Source organism: Mytilus trossulus, chromosome 1 (assembly GCF_036588685.1).
Source record: "Mytilus trossulus isolate FHL-02 chromosome 1, PNRI_Mtr1.1.1.hap1, whole genome shotgun sequence".
Classification (NCBI taxonomy): domain Eukaryota; kingdom Metazoa; phylum Mollusca; class Bivalvia; order Mytilida; family Mytilidae; genus Mytilus; species Mytilus trossulus.
Genome location: NC_086373.1, coordinates 87,703,327 through 87,721,379, shown reverse-complemented (window position 1 = coordinate 87,721,379; position 18,053 = coordinate 87,703,327). Strand labels below are relative to the sequence as shown.

At 31.4% G+C, this 18,053-nt stretch overlaps 1 protein-coding gene across 2 annotated transcripts in view; it reads left to right on the top strand.

Moving 5' to 3' along the window:
• The window catches only part of LOC134710880 (xaa-Pro aminopeptidase 1-like), a 31,262-nt gene that overhangs the window by 8,283 nt on the left and 4,926 nt on the right, over positions 1 to 18,053 (top strand). For both annotated transcript variants that reach the window (XM_063571298.1, XM_063571292.1), the window contains exons 2-14: positions 412 to 503; positions 1,524 to 1,619; positions 3,650 to 3,713; positions 5,155 to 5,259; positions 6,569 to 6,661; positions 6,914 to 7,060; positions 7,545 to 7,640; positions 8,260 to 8,341; positions 8,846 to 8,969; positions 15,129 to 15,251; positions 16,407 to 16,493; positions 16,819 to 16,869; positions 17,461 to 17,522. In XM_063571298.1, coding sequence (XP_063427368.1) covers positions 412 to 503; positions 1,524 to 1,619; positions 3,650 to 3,713; positions 5,155 to 5,259; positions 6,569 to 6,661; positions 6,914 to 7,060; positions 7,545 to 7,640; positions 8,260 to 8,341; positions 8,846 to 8,969; positions 15,129 to 15,251; positions 16,407 to 16,493; positions 16,819 to 16,869; positions 17,461 to 17,522 — 1,222 coding nt within the window. The remainder of the gene's footprint in view (positions 1 to 411; positions 504 to 1,523; positions 1,620 to 3,649; positions 3,714 to 5,154; positions 5,260 to 6,568; positions 6,662 to 6,913; positions 7,061 to 7,544; positions 7,641 to 8,259; positions 8,342 to 8,845; positions 8,970 to 15,128; positions 15,252 to 16,406; positions 16,494 to 16,818; positions 16,870 to 17,460; positions 17,523 to 18,053) is intronic.

Here is an 18,053-nt window from a genome sequence, read left to right as displayed (position 1 = left end):
AAATTTGTAAACAGTCCCATCAAAACATCCATCTCCTCTCACGTCACTACCACATAACGTACAAATACGGTAAACATCATTGTCAATGTATTGCCTAAGAAAAAAAAGACAGTGCTGGTGATGATATTCCACCTAGAGTGGCTTTATTTAACTGACATGATTCAATTTTAGATTTGCAATTTACTAATTTAACTATTAAAATTTGACAGATTATATTATAGTCTACTTTGCACCATTTGTTGATAAAGTTTGAATGCATTTGGCTTTTTTTTCTCTTTTTTTTTGTATTTAACATCATCATATTTTGCCAAGTTCAAATTATTTTCGTCTATTGGAAGTATAAATAATGCTGACATGTTTTCAGCAATGCCATTGTAGTGAATTTCAAACATTAATTTTGTTCTTTTGTAGTAAAAGAAACGAAGGGACATGACCTTGGAGTAGATTGTGTTGTTGCTATTCCAGAACAAAGTTTTATCCTCGACAGATTAAATTGCCCAAATGTAAGATACATATATTTCGTACACAGGAATTGTGTTTCGTTGGAATTATTGAAAGCCATTGAAGAATAAGAACCGGAATAGTTAAAGAGCTATATGACCAAAAAGAACCGGAAAAATAGCTTAGATCAAGTTTGCCCGAGGAAGTTGAAACCTTTATTTCTTTATGATTTAAAACATTATAAATGTTCAATTTCATAATGGTTTGCTACATATCTTGTCAGTATAGGAGCATTTACTACTGAGCGTATAATACCTTCGTCGATTGATAGTACTGATATGAAATACTGTTGATTAACCTTGATCAGGAAGTAATAGATAAAGAAATTATTCATTTCATCGTTTATTTTATTTCATAGAAAATACAGCAAAACTTAATAAACAATGTCCTATAAATTCTTAATATTTCAAAACTAGAATAAGCTGTTTGGATTGGGAGTCAAGATGCAGATTTTTTTTTTTTTAACATTTTTTCGAAATTTATCATATTTTTCGAAATTTATCATATCTTTCGAAATTTTTCATGATTTTTCGAAATTTATCATGCATATCTTACCCCTTAAATTTCATTTGAATTTTAGCATGTCAAATAATTGCAGTATTCTTGATCTGATATACAATAATTTTTCAATGAAATTGTGAAATTGACTCTTTGAATGTAAAAGAGACAACAACCCGAACAAAAAGTAGAAAACAGATCAAGGCTACCAATGGGTCTTCAACATAGCAAGAAAACCACCCACTCGTAAGTAGGCTTCAGCTGCACACTAAACAAAAATTTAAACTAGTTCAGAGAAAATGCACGTCACACTATAAACTCCGAAACATATAGATGGACCAAAATTTAGAATAAAAAACGAACATACAAGACTAACAAAGGCCAATGAATGGTTTCTAACTTAGGTCAGTAACAATACAACCCTTTAATATAACAGTAGAAATGCCAATACTATATATTCCCTTTGTGAGTGGTCAAAAATTAAAAAAGTCATAAAAAATATAATGATGAAACATTGTTTGCAGAATACAGCAACACAGGATCGACTACAACAAGTTCGTGCATTGTTTGATACTCATAACATTAATGCCTACATAATAACCATAGAGGATGTCCATATGGTATGTATATGCTTCAACTAATAGAACAACAAAGGATATGGGGTATCCATCCATTACACAAAATCAGTAAATGCAAAAAAAAACAAACAAATAAACATGAACAAAGGAATAGCGCTTTTTTGCTCTTCTTCATCCCAAAGTTACAGTGAAACCTAAATATGAGTCAAAAAGACTATTGTAACACTATGCTGTGCTGCAGTGTTTTATAAAAAAAAAAATTGATAAAGATTCAATTGATTTTATGTACATATAAACAATAATTTGATAGTAATAACTTTATGGGTGAATCAGTGTAATTCTACAACGTGACCTAGTACATGTTTTGGCTTGGGGTAAGAAATACGGCTGGTCATCGCAGTGTGGTCAGTTAATTGACATGTATAGTTTTGTATTGAATGAATTTCCGTGATGACCACTGTTACGATATATTTACATACAGTTTTTGGCTATTAAAGAGTAATTGCCTGTGCATCTGGTTTATCGTTGGTGTGCTGGCTAAATTGACTTTTCGAGAGTCTAAGGCCGTGTTCACACCAAACGCTGTGTACAGTAAACATGTTTACATTTGGTTTAATGTAATGCACACTAGTTTCACATTAAATTTGTTCACATCTACACACCTTGTTTAGCTACCTGTACATAAGTTTTGTTCACACTTGTAAACTATATGTCATTTGAATGTTCATTACGTAGAACAGAATTCAAATTTTCGAACAACTTTTCTAGCAGTTAGGGAACGACCATTTGACTTAAAAAAAGGGGGGGGGGGGGTTGATTTAAAAAAAAAATCGGCTCATACAGATGATTAGAATGAACAAAGTTCTGAATCCAAAGTTTGCCCATACATTATAGTGTCAAATATTGAATTGGTACCATAGAAAAAATAAATAAATATAAACTTTCGCCGAGAAAAATATCTGACTCAGATGTCTCGATTACGCATTAAAAACGTAGGCTGCAGCTTGCTTACAGACCAGACGAAGAAATAGAATTAAGATGTTAAGGATCACTACATTTCTATCTTTTCTGTTTGTATCAAATGGTATTTTTTCTCCAAGGAGTATTTAGCAAAAGGAGGGGGTTATGTTTTTTTCTAACTGTATTTTAATGGACGTGAGATACTGCACAATCAAACGATTAGCCTCACCCTTTTTCAGTAATGCATTTTTGAGTGAATCGTTGTTTGAGTAAAGACCAGTAGCAAATATTTTTGTCAGTGTGGGGTCGATTCGAGAAGACCTTTTCAAATGAATTATGTGTTCGGCAATGATGATGGATGAGTCTTGTTTGTCTTGATAAGGGGTTAATAATGCTACGTAATTTTTTTAATAACAAATAAATATATCAAGTTTAGACAAATATTTCTGCAAAGAACTTTATTAATAAGTGTTATAAGTATCAATTTCATATAAAAATCGCTTCTTTTTTGAATATACATGGGAAAATTAAAGTTCTGAATGACTATGTTTGTGTACACTTAACCTACACAAGGCCTACATCGACTATCGACTGCATGTAGACAAAACATCATTTACACTACATGTAAACATTGAGTTTTATCAATGAGAACGTAATGATGTTTAGTTTATGTGTGAGTTACACTAACACACCACCGAGTTTAGGTCAATGTGAACACGGCCTAACACTATCACCTCACCGCAAGTTTAAGACAGCCCTAGCACTGTATTATTGATTTGCACATATTAAGACGATCAACAAGATGATTGTTTTACTTTCAAGATTTTAAATAAACGTTGTTAAATCTGAGTGTTTAAATTTTACTCTGGATGTTTTTCACGTGTTAATTGTAAAGTATTTTTAATCGTTAAAATACACGGAAGAATTGTACTAGACAGGATGCGAAAGCTCCGTAGTAAATAAAATAATCTTTTTCATATTTACAACTCATTGGTAAGCATTCATGTGTCACAACCTAGATAAGATTGTCTTTCGAAAAATATTAAAAGTTCATATTTGCCAATTTTTATATATCTAAAGAAACGATAAACCTTTACATGATTTTTTAACAGCAATTCACGACATCTTTGCATGATAGACGATTACAGGCAGTATCCGGATTTTCTGGCGTTATCGGTAAGAAAGATGTAAGATGAGTTAGTGTAGGAAATCAAACGTTCCTTTTGAATTTGACTTGGTCTTTATTTTTTATCGATTTGCTGTCAATAATGTTAGAAGTCATCAAATCACTAAGTGGTTCAACAGCTGTACTCCACAATTAACAAAAATATGATATAAAAGCTTCCAAGCAAGAGAAAACTTGTGTCATGTATACTCATCATTTCTACTCGATGAGCATTTCGCCAACATGAACAAAGGAAACTTTTGGGGTTTATTATACTTCTACGAATAAATGGCAAATATGGAAGGACTCAATTATGTCTGTTTGTTTTGTTCACGCATTGTTGTCAATATAATGGAATTTAATCGACTTTTTCAAACAAGTGAGAGGTTTAGCTAGCTATAAAACCAGGTTCAATCCACCCCTTTCTACCTGAGAAAATTCCTGTTCCAAGTCAGGAATATGACAGTTTAATTTGATACATGCTTTTTGTGCTTCTTTGTTAAATATATTTTTGTTTTTGTTCTAATTGAGATTGTGACACAGTGATGACTGCTATACTATTTTACCTATCATGTCTGTTTTGCTCACGCATCATTGTAAATATTATAGAATTTAATGCAACTATCATACAAGTGAAAGGTTAAGTGCTATAAACTAGGTTCAATCCACCATTTTCTACAATTGAAAATGCCTGTCCAAGTCAGGAATATGACAGCTGTTGTCCTTTCGTTTGATGTGTTTTGCCATTTGATTTGACTTTCCGTTTTAAATTTTCCTCGGAGTTCAGTATTTTTGTAATTTTACTTTTTGTTGTCAATTCGTTTGATGTGTTTTATCCGTTGATTTTTTCATCATTTGATTAGGGATTAAGTCATCATACATTTCAGGATTAAATATTGTATTAACGTCAGACGCGCGTTTCATCTACATCAGTGACGCTCGAATAAAAAAAGTTAAAAAGGGCAAATAAAGAACAAAGCTGAAGAGCATTGAGGACCAAAACTCCTGAATGTTTAGCCAAATACAAGACCTTTCCAATTTGAATTTTCCTCGGAGTTCAGTATTTTTGATATTTTGTTTTATAAAAATGTGTTTCTATTATACTAACGGTATGCAATGTTCTGTTTACAATCCTACAATTTAAAGCTGGTCTTAGAGCATTCACAAATAATTTACGCCAGACTTAATTGGTTTTCTGATTGGATGACGTCGTTTTTATCTACAGTTCTTATACATAATATTACGCGGGTTATTCAGTGTGCACCACATTATTTATGTTATTTCTTCAAAGACAGAAAAATATTACATTCTTTTCTTAAGTAAAGTGTTTAGTACAACATCACTTGCATATATTTAGGTATAAATCTTATGATTTTTATGAGGAGTATCTCTTTTTAAAAATAATAATGATTTGTTAAAAGTATAAACAATATCTGACTGCCTATCAATAAGGTATCGGAGTTGTAACAAGTACTATGGCAGCTATTTGGACTGATGGAAGGACTTTTATACAAGCAACTGAGGAAGTGGACTGTGGTTGGGAGATCTACAGGAAAGGTAGAATAAATTATTTTATTTACAAGTATTTTCCTATAAGTATGTCAATGTTGTTTTTGAATCAGTTTAGACACATTTTAAGTTTACAATCCCCTTAAAGGGGCACTAGCTGTCAAATTCATGGTCACCAATTTGACTCAAATTCTCACATTTGATTAATAACAATGTAAAACATTTATCCAATCTATCAAACGTTTAAAATAAACAGTTTACGGAGCATGGGGTAGATGATATGTAGGTTCGTTTCGTGTGTATTAAAATCCAGATGCCATCTAATTAACTATCGATTTGACCTCAGATGACCATATAAGCGATGTAAACACAAATAAAGATATGAATAGGTTAAACCAGCACGTGCAATTGGATTTTTATAGGTCTGTTTGATTTGAATTTATAGATTAAAAATATAAGTTTCTTATTGTTTTTTACCGTATAAGAATGACCTATAAGAATGATTTATGTGGATCGAATTAGTAATCAAATGATTTACCGTAGTTTCACTTTCATTGTTGACATTTTGTTTCTTTAAATAACCAGTTCACGTACAATGCATGCGTTGTCAGTCTCTAGCTAGGGGGTTAAATTGAGTTCACATGAATATCAGTTAGAATGATGATGACGTATTCACTTGCAAGTGAATCCGTCAAAAATTATGTATAATCGCTTATTTCAACAAAATTAAAGCAAATTGATTGCTAAAAGCAAATTATTATTTCATTATTCCAATTCAATTAATGATTAATCTAAAAAAAATCATACTTTATTTTTGTATATATATCGTAGCTAGTGCTCCTTTAATAAACAACAATACATCATAACAAAACAAAGCTTTGAATCAACAAAAACTAAACAAAAACAAAAACCTTGTGCCCAACCCTCACCCCAAAATATACCAGAATAGAGAAAGCGAGAGTCAACGAATATTTAAAATGTACGAGTTTTACTTACTTTTGGTGGAGTTTGTAAATCATTTCTTATATTAAAACAGTTCCTTTCATGATGCTAAGCAGAAATGGTTCAAAAAATGATCTTTGTGAAAAAAGAAGAAAAGTGTCACTAGTGTTCTCTTAAAATGGACAGTAAACGTTTATTTCTTGCAAATTGTTTGCTTAACTTTATTCAATTTCCTATGCATTAATAATATGCGCTGATTCTTCACACACATTTAAGCAATATAAAATACCATGCCTAACTCTGAATAGATCCATTGTATCATCAATCCTGCACATACTGGTATTGACATTGGGTATTGCTATTTGTCTCTCTTATTATATGTTTACTTCAAACTTTTTTTTTCTTCAAATGACAGGTGGTCCTAACACTACATCGGTTACTGATTGGATAAAAGAAAAGGTTGGTGATAATGCCACAATTGGTTCCAATCCTAGTCATATGTATTCAGGTAGAGTATCATATAATTAGATTTAACCTTTTGATTTTTAGATTGCAGTTGTCCTTTCCCTATCGGATATGAATTAAAGAAATACGCGATAATCGGTAATGTTTATAAACCAGAAAAACAGCTTTGTGGTACTATTTGTTGTTATAAAAGATTCAGTAGTTTCAATGGCACAATTTACATCAAATTACAACATTAGCCAGGTTAACAGAACATTTTTGGTTGGTCTTTTATAATATTGTTTACATTACATAGTTTGGTGGAAGAACTTTGATTTTGTGTTAAGCAAAAACAATCTCACACTTAAAGCCATTGAACCAGATTTGGTAGATACGATTTGGACATCAGATAGACCTCAACAACCAAGTACTGATATCAATGTTCTAGACATTAAATATGCAGGTAAGAGTCAATTTATCTTTTACAAAAATAGATTTAAAGGCATAAACTTAATTGAACCCCGAGTTGTTATAAATGGTCAAATGCAAGTAACATCAAATGATATACAACGTAATGTTAAAGCCTAGTGAAATAATTCATTTTGATAATCTTTTCCTTATTATATGTTTCTATACAATTTAACATTAAATGTTATCTGCCTACTATACAAATGCGCTGTGAAAATGGCTGCTTTCATTATTTTCTTTTTTTAATTTCAGTAGCCTTATTAAGAATGCACATAATTTGAGAGGAATAAAAAGTTCAGGATTTTGAATCAAGAAATACTTTTAAATTAGTCTTTATACATCTTAACTATGTATACTTGACGTTTTATCTCGTCGTTAGAATAAGACGAAAACTTGTAGTCATATTGTCAAAAAAATGAATTACATAATTTGAATACCTAATTCTCTAGTGTTGTTACTTTACAATTATATGATGTAAGGACGAAAATGGGAAGACAAACTTAGAGATGTTAGAAAAGACATGACTCAATTAGGTGTCGACGTTCTTGTGACAACCGGGTTAGATGAAATAGCATGTAAGTAGACTCATCATAGATACCAGGATTATATTTTGTATTTACATCACACGCGCGTTTCGAATTCCCCAAAAAGTATTAAAAAAGACAACTCAAGTAATGACTCAAGTACGAAGTTGAAGAGTATTGAGAACCAAAATTCCTAAAAGTTTTGCCAAATACAGCTTAATTAATCTATTCCATAGGTAGAAAAGCCTTTGTATTTCAAAAATTTAAATTTTGCAGACAGTTGACTTATAAATATGACCATATCAATGATAATTCATGTCAGTTAATTTACTCTAAATACATTTAATGTTTGATGATATAAAATTTCAATTGATACAAAAGTCATCATAGATGATTTTTTATATGACGTTGTTGTTTAATATTTAGGACGAGAACTAATAACGGTAAACAAATAAATCAAAAATAAATAAGAGATCTTAATAAATAAAACATGATATAATTTTGTCTCAAGTATCTGTAGTTTATCTATATCATTTAAAAGTACTCGCTGATTTTTTTTGACATTAGCACTTTGCCTTTCAACTCGGCTCAATTATACAATGGATATTTTTTTGAGTTATATAAGCCGACACATAATTTTGGTAAAAATTGTTATTTTATTCATTTACAGGGCTTTACAATATCCGAGCCAGAGATATAGAGTATGAACCATACCCTTATGCTTTTTCTATTGTGCAGCATCAAACTACTAGGTAATGCAAAATGTAAAAAAACCAAAACCGGAGCAACATTTCAAGAAGAAAATGAAGGAAAAAACTGTTTAACAGTTCTGTTATCAATCATTGTTTTAAAACCATTGAGAAATGAAAATCGTCTTTATGTTTTCTTTAGAAGAATATATAGATATCTATAAAATGGCGTAAACAAACGTATATTTAAAATAGAACCTTCTTTATTATTTGTACATTTTCCAGTGCAAAGTATTTTTTATATTAACTGCTATTGATATATTGCATATTTTCAAAATCTGTGCACACTGTCTGAAAAACATAGCAATTGAAGTTTAATTATTAAAAATATGGTTTGAGTTTGTTCGCCAACATATAAACATTTTGGTGTGAAAATACCTTTTGACATCATATAATTCAATTTTTCAATCTATAAATGGCACCTCCTTTTCAATACATTGTATTTATATTCTTGAAGATCCGTATCTAAATATTGGTGTGTTATTTGTTCTCACTAAATATTTTCAGTTTATATATTATGGACAGTAAATCAAAGCTATCCCGTCCTAGTTCAGATCCAGAAAGCTTAGTTACTCTGAAAGAGCACATGAAGACGAACAATAACGGACAATGTTACAGATCATGTGTGCAAGTAAATAATATTATTGTTTTTTTCTTCTTCTGTGAAATAGATAATGATTGTCATGTAGTTTTTTTTTTACCGTATGCATATTCACAGATATCATTTTATGGTATTAATTTGTTTTTAGGCGTCAGTGCTGTTGATTGTCTTTTTCATTTTTAGCCATAGCGTTGTCAGTTTATTTTCGAGTTATGAGTTTGACTGTCCCTCTGGTATCTTTCGTCCATCTTTCATACAAGTAGTGAAAGTGAGTTTGCCTTTTTATTGTCAACCTTAATGTAATGATAGAATGAAATTCAAAACATTGTGGCTGTGGCCATTGATTGACACAATAAATTCATCCATTGACTGGGACAATTAACGTGAAAGTTTGTCTGTAACGACCACTGTTCACGACGTACCTACGATAGACATTTAAACTGTGAGGTCACCAAAGATTTCTTAACGGCTTTGATTATAAAATAATTCAAAAAAATAATCAGGAATAACCTTTATGTTTTGATTTATATATTTGATATGAATCAAAACATCGTGTTATTTCTGATTAATTTTCGAATTACTTTATTAAGGTGTTGAGAACCTTTGGTGACCCCATAGTTTAAGTGTCTTTAAAAAGTACATAGTGAGCAGTGGTCGTTACATACAAACGTTCACCTAAATTGCCCCAGTAAATGGATGAATTTGATGTGTCAATCAATGGCCACAGCCACACTGTTTTGAATTTCATTCTATTAATTCGAACAAAGGGTTTGAACCTGTTTAGTTCCCGTGATAATATTGAATGTTATGAGTACTCATTATGTTATTAGTCAGTTCAGTTCCCGTGTTTAATACATTTGATTATATCAATGAGAGTATTATCCATGATATTGTTTAGTATCCGTAATGATTACGTTGCAGAAATCGTGCTCAAAGGATGGTTATTTGTGAACCTTTTTTTTTCGTATAGTGATTTAAAAAAAAAATTCATTTGTTTGCAGATTTACCTGAAAGCTTATTGATTGTAAAAATAGACGCTTCTATTTTTTACGGAAAACCCACGGTGGGTATGGTTGTCCTGCGAGAGAACGTACTGTGCTGGTGATTCGGTCCTGACGGGTGCTGGTGGGTCCTGATTCTGTGCTGGTGGGTTTGTTTACATTGTATCAGAACGGCAATAAAACGACTGTTTTGTTGCTTAATTTTTCTCTGATGCGTCATAAGTACCATGCAAAGTATATTACAACAATATTATATTGCAAAAGTCGTGCAAGTTCGTTTAACGGAATTGTCCTGACGCGGTGCTGGTGATAAGAAAAACGGTCCTGGTTCTGTGCTCCGATGTCCTGGTTCTGTGCCTTTATATTTCAGTTAAAAGTGGCATATATTCAAGATCATTGATGCTGTACTGTTATTGACAAATTAACTGTTGCCTGCTATCTTGAAATTGACATTGTTTTGAATCCGTTTACTGTTATTATGCAAGAAATACCCCTATTTTTTAATTATTTTTTTTAAAATTAACTGTAATCTTATTTATTGGCCTGTTAATGGAACCCTTCTTGTCCCCTTTTAAGATAAGAAAATATGTTTTCGATTTTCGGGATTACGATCATTTTGCAAGAACACCAAAATACGTTGTAATTTATACAATACTTATATACATGTAAAGTAGATGATGTGGTATGTTTGTTGTCAATGGACAAGTTTTCGTAAGAAACCAAAGGAAGTATGTGTTAATAACCATACGTCATCGTAATACCTTCAGCAATAACCCATTATATAAAAATGTAAAAGGTTACCGTTTTGCATAAAAATGGAGAGAAAAAATATAGAACAAAAGACTTTCTGAACGTTTGAATCATATGTCTTTAGCAGCTTAAATCACATTTTTTTTGTGAACAATTGAGTGCTGACTATAAAGATGACAATAGTATTGCGGGTTTGTTTGTTTGGTTTTTTTCTGGGGGTGGGGATAAGTAAGAGCGAGGTTGCAGTAAAAGTTTTAAGCTTGGAATAGTTTCCCGTAAGATTAAAAAGTTGTGTTTAAAAAGAAAAATGTATTTTATAGCCATTAAGAATCACTTGCTGTATCTGTAAGATTTTTTCAACATAACTTTTTTGTCTGAACGGTTATCAGTTTTTTTTCGAAAGTTCGGTAGAACACTAAAACAAATCAATATTTTATGAAAAGGCAGACTAGAATATGTCAGAGAATGAAGACGAGATAACCTAGAGACCACTAACAAAACTAAGATTTCTTAGCTTTTTCATTTCAAAATTCCAAAATAAACAAATATTTTTGATAAAGAATTACGGGGGAGGAAGTGAACAATGTGTTCTACTTTATTATATTTGAATATTTTTATGAATAAAAATCAAATGTGCCTTAATTATAATTGAAAATGAGTAAATGGAAAAAAATACCAGACTAAAATACAATTTTATTTTAATATTGGTAATATCACTAAGCTTTTAAGTTTTGTGTGTCAAACACACCATCTCTGTAGTAATGATTCCTTACTTCTTTTTTCACTTCATCCATTTTTTTCTGCATTTTTTTATATTGTGAATTCTTAGTATTATTATATTTCAATGTAGCCTTAATTTATATTTAAAAAAAACGAATCTAAAGCCAGATATATCAAACATTTTTGTTTCCATCTATCCGTATTCAGAACAGTAACAATCAACGTAAACACGCCTGGAAAGTAAAATGCGTACTCGGCTGTCTGTAATCGATCATTTTTAGACACCCTCGGCTCCTAAAAAACAAACCGGGGTGGGGGTTCAGAGATGCAAATTAAGTACTCGGATCAATATTTTATCTTTTCGTGTATGGTTTATGACCCCTTCTGTGGCTTGTCAATTACGAAATGTGCAAACAGCAAAAGTATCAAAACAGCACAGACAATGAATAATAGAGACATGATTTTGTACATATATCAAGGGGAAACTTCTTGCAAAGCATTATTATTCATAGTTCATTACTGTTTTTAGTAGAAAAAGAGAATTTGGTGAAAAGAAAATCACTATTTTTGTAGAAAATTCACAGACGTTTGTAAAGAGATTTTTGTTATGTTTAGCATTGGATCAACGCAAGGGTACATTATCCTTAAAAATCTATTCAGAAGTATTTGAAACTCACGTTTTCTTTGTTAATTGCGCATTTCAAAATTCCCCAAGGGTTACTGGGAAATAGAAATATGGTCACTTGGTCTTCTCTTGACCGGCAGTAAAACGCTTGCCGAAGTGGGGCGTCCGTTTGGCCGTGCGGGATGTATCAAGTTCGCAGTCGCGTCCGGTCAGAATGGGGACGTTAAATCCGATGTCTCGTGTAAAGAGAGTGCCAGGTTCTTTGCACGTTAATAACCCTTGCAGCAACTCTTTGTGGGGTCCGTAGGTGGCCTGCTGCAAGGCAAAATTTCTGTTCCTATCCAATACATCCTCATTTTCCAGTGGCAGTCCAAAATTCCACGACTATTGACCTCTTTTATGACAAGACCTACCTATTGTATTTATTGTGAACTTGTTCTCGTCCTGAATATGCATGAAATATTTGCCACTGGATGTTAAGCAACCAACAATCAATCAATCAATAGCTTCATACTACCAATTGAGTTTAAAAAAGAAATTCTTAGATTAAACACCTACATTTAACTTTAAAAGGTCATAAAAGTTTAAAACAATACAAATCTACACACAAACAAAAACTGGCTTAATTGCAAATGGTTATCAAACTGAATCGCGATAAGACCTGTGTCGAGGGGTCGTGTGAGGTTCATGTATTGTCTTGTCGTCCGCAATTACAAACAGATCTTTTCTGAAATTACTTGACCAAATGTTCCTAAAGGATTTTTCAAGAGTGAATCTAGGAAAAACATTATTCATCAACAAACATGACCACTGTCTGTTAAAATGTATTCGAGTTTTTAGTTACAGCCGATTCCGTCGAGTATATAGGCAAACATAATATCTTTGGTTAGCTTGCTTGTAAGCTAAACCGTACCCTCCTTTCAAAGTAGCCTGGTCCTATATACAAAAAGATGTGTCATTTGTCGGACTAGGATACTCTTAACGTAGGGTAGTTTACATAACCTAACAATGACTTTTCCGTTCATCAAGCAATTTAACCAAAGATATTCCCTTTGTCTTCACACTCATTGAAATCGGCTTTAATATTGCAAAAGTTCAAGCAATTAGGGCAAAACTTTCCGAGTAAAAAAAATCTAAATGTCTTTCTACCTTGCACATTTCAGAACATTCAGATCAGACAACGAAACTGGGTCCAGCAACATTTATAAGCAATTTAAGATTTTGACCCTCACAGTTTCCATTCACCTTCCATTCATGATAATTGAATTGAACTGTAAAACATTTCTTGGTACCTTCTTAATTCCTTTATAAGTCTCATGTAAACATAATTATGACAATAACTGTTGTGAGCACAATGTTCACTGCACACTTTAAAGTTCTGCTTCATCAAACATTAAAATGTGAACTTAAGTTTTGAGACTTTTAATCGACACGATTGAGATTTTTGTACATGAGAACATGGTTTATCTATTAGTTGAAAATGTGGATGTGAACTAGCTTTCAGTACCTGCGAGCATTTGTTGTTCAATAATGTGTGTCTTTGTGTAATTATTTAATGTGATAAATTGTTGTGTTGGTAAACCACTGTTACAATGAAGGAGGAAATAAGGAGGGTTGGTTGGGTGGAAGTGTGGAGGGGTATGCGGAGCGCTGACAAACATGTCTATGCGGCATGGGCTTTGATCATTGTTGAGGCATCAATGTAAGGGGCATTTAATATCTTAATAAAACTATTCTTATTTTAGATACTATATATTGTTCTCTGATATTGGACGAAAGATGTTGCCCTTTTATGTAATTATATTATACAAGTTATGATCATTTGAAAACACATATTAAATAGCCAAATGGATGCACAAGAGCTAAATAGGAGTAATAGATCCTATTGACAACAATTATCTGCCCAACTTTATTGATTTTGTAACATTTGTTTCAAATATGACCAACTTCTAATCCAAAATCACCAGCACCGTATCAGGACCCACCAGCACAATGACAGGACCCACCAGCACAGTATCAGGAGTAAATTGAGAAAATGCCAGATTTTTATAAATTGCAATGTTTTTTTACAAAATAGTTTTGTCGTGTGGATTGCGGTATAGAAAGCGGACTCTATAAGCATTTTTGTTTTATTTTTTCAGTTCCGAGATTTTCTGAAAATGAGCATTTTTGTGTAACGCTTACTGAAACAGTTTAGAGGGTCAACTTTTCAATGGTTTATATATGAACCCATAAGAAACAAAATTGAAAAATCTCAACTGTTTTCTTCCATTTTTTATTAGTGAAAACGTCAAAAATCATCATTTTCGTCTTTGTTTACATTTTTTCATTGATCACCAGCACCCGTCAGGACCAAATCACCAGCACAGTACGTTCTCTCGCAGGACAACCATACCCACCGTGAAACCACTAATCAAAATGTTTTTATTCCATGATTTGCCTTTCTCGTCATTAACATGTTGCAATGGTACTGGTCAACTATACATGGTAGACAGTATTAACCAATATTGATATTAATATTTATCAACAATAAAAAAAATCGACCAAATGATAAGGGCTTTGATCTTATTAAGGTGTAAGACCACCAAATCATGGTATGTCACATCCGGTTGTATACGAAAGTAGGTCTAAAAAAATATTCCCTTGAATTTGACCGTTGTAGGTAATTAATCTTACATTTTATTGAAGTAAAACTATTTCTGTGTCATAAACATATGTCTTGTGTATTTCTAAACACCATTATTTTTTATTTGTGATTTCTACTGAAAATTTTGTAATCTTGAGGTTACATGGTGACTAAACCTTGTGCACACATAGAATAAGGGGATAAATTTGATTGGTTAACTTCCAATGATGGTTATTTTCTTATATGCAATGAAATGTTATGTGAAAACTTTTCTATAGAACTGGACAGGATAAAACTTTACTCATGCCAAGTATTTCTTTATTTGAAACAAAGATAAATTCTGCACAATTTTTTGAAAAGTGCAAGTTTAACAAAGACTAATAGGGGAAAATCAATGGTGGTATTACACCTTAAGGATTCAATTTTCTTATCCATTTAAATGGTGTTTCTTTGAAACTTTTTTCAAGGTCAGGGAATACAACCATTCCAGTTTTATTGAGGACATTGTAAAAATAGCTAAACGGAGAGAGATAAAGAAAATCATGGTGTCGTTCTCCTGCAATTACAAAATATATTCTTCAATTCCTGAGGTAAAATATATATTCATACTACAACCAAGGTGGTAATACGCAGGAAAATATTGCAAATACAAGAGTGCAGTGTGAAATGTTTTTCAAAGTTCTATTAAGGTGGTACCTAACACTACAGGGAGATAACTCTGTAAAGTCAGCGAAACGTTTTAATTACGTTGTGTTGTAAAGGGAATATTAAGCTTCTCAATGATCAAAATCGATGTTTGTCAAATTGCTATATAACCAGTGTAATTTTTTTGACAAAACGATTGGTTCAAAATTATTTTTTTTTAATATTTTTGTTAAAGAGTCAAAGTAAATATTTTGACAAAATTTTATGAAAATTAAACGAGCCATATTAATTTTAGTGAAAGTATTGGATACCACCTTAATAATATTATTTGAACATTACTTTACTGTAATGTATCTGTCCCAATGCTTATGTCCAAATCTTTTATCCATATTCGTATGGAATTCATTATTCATTCAATAAGCATACTGATATTAACGTTTAAGATACGAACATGTGCACTATTATTTTGTTCAGATATATATTGTCTTATTACATCTTATATCGTTTGTTTTGATTACTTTTACCTTTCTATGTTTGACAAAAATGCAAAACAATACCGTTTTTTTCCACATGATTCGTTGCCGGTAGTATCTTCATTGCTCAGAAATATTAAAACGTAAAATGTATTTGAAATTATGAAAAAAGTAAATAACAAAAACACGCCGAACTCCGTGGAAAATTCAAAACGGAAAGTACCTAATGCAATGGTAGAATCAAAATCTAAAACACATCAAACGAATGGAATACAACTGTCATATTTCTGACTTGGTACTTTCATTTGCTTATACAAATACCGTCTGTTCTTTATATCTATTTTATATCTATCTGTTGTGATATGCTGTCAATACAAAACAGAATACATTTGCGTTAGGTATATATAGGCAAAATGATATCACAAAAAATATCATCAGTTTATTTAATGGAAATTTTTTATAACTTGTTTTAAATTATTTCAGTGTTGTTTTTCTTTGTCCTAAATGCAAGAGTTATCAATAATGTGAATTATGAACATTGTACGCTTCATCTCCTGAGTAACATCAATGTCATACCTGCTTTAAAAGTTTTTGATAAAGAAATGTGTAAATTGGTATTCTTTTCAGGAAAAGTTATACCAAGGAATCCCACCAACACTTGCGCATAAAGCAAGGAAGAATGATGTAGAACGAATGGGAATGAGGCATGCTGTTGTAAGAATGCTTTAATGGTTTAATCATACAAAATTCTAGTCGAGATCTTTTAACAATAAAAGAGATTAAATATCCGTTTTTTTGTCGGCTTTTTAATCTTAATCGAAATAGCCACACTGGTGCTATATATAATAAGCGGTAACAGAAGTTCACTAATGTTCGAATACAGTTAATGAAAATAGAATCAACAATATATTTTATTCACATTATGTATGTTTTTGCTTGTATTTTGTGTTCTTCCTGGTAATTTGAATTTATTTCTCATTAAATACAATTTTTATTAAATACTTTTACAACATATTTTTTACTATTGTTATTTTCATAGTTAGAAGATTCCGTGAAAATGGTTTCCTTGTTTGCTAGAATGGAAAAAGAGGTTTGTATACTAATAACGAAGTGTATAAAAACCAGCAACGAAACTAGGCTGATAATGGTGTGTGCACCAAACGCACATTTAGTCTGCATTAGGCTCATCAGTAGCACTCAAATCTAAAAAGTTGGAAGTCCAAATAAAATACAAAGAAATGCGTCGATAACTAAAACATTTGGTCAAATTACAAAAACAGAAAAAGCTGATATTTATTAAAAGAAAGGAAAAAATAATATTTAAATAAAAAAGCAAGACGGAAGAGCTCAGTATTCTGATATACATGATACAAGATAGAATAAACGGAAAATTTTAGACATTTTTTATATGTTAACAGACTGCAATATAATAGAAAAACAAATGATATGGTATATCCATCCATGACACAAAATCATTTAATGCATCTCACAATGTGTGTTAACGAAAGCTTATCAACAAACATGATTATGTGTAAAAATTTATCTGATTTATTCAATTTAAATAACCATACGTGTATTTGGCTATTTGTGATGTGATATTCACAAATGCATCAAACGTTGTATTTTACAAAGCTAACTCATTATAACCGATGATTATCACTTTTATTATTTTTTTATTCAGATTTCTGAAGGAATTCCATGGACAGTGTATAAAGCAACTATAGAAGCTATACATGCAAGAAGGTACTGAGATGAAACAAAACAATTCCATGTTATTATTGTGAACCATTGTAATACGGTTATCTTTTCTACAATAATTATGATTAATCATGAGTATCTCAATCAAATTTTGACAAGCAAAATCAACTTTATAGCTTTTGCACAATACACGTAGTCTGTTTTAACTACTAAGTTACTTGAACAAACAATGTGTTGTCTCATTGGCACTCATACCACATCTTCCTATATCAGAGTGTAGATTTCTTTCAAATGTTCAAACATTATTTCATTTTCAAATTGTAAGTTTAAAAAAAAAAACTCAAGGTAAATTAAAAAGAGTAAGTTCATCAAACTGAAAAGCTCAAACATTATCAATCAAGGAAAGAGTGAAAAATCAACTGTAATAGTGCTGTACTCTATAGTATATAATTATCATAATAATGCGTTTTCTGGAATGTATAAAATCTTAAATCTTTGCATTTGAATTTTCTAAACCAATGTATTCCTGTCATATATATATAAATACTAGGAGACATCCGGAAAATCGCCTGCGTT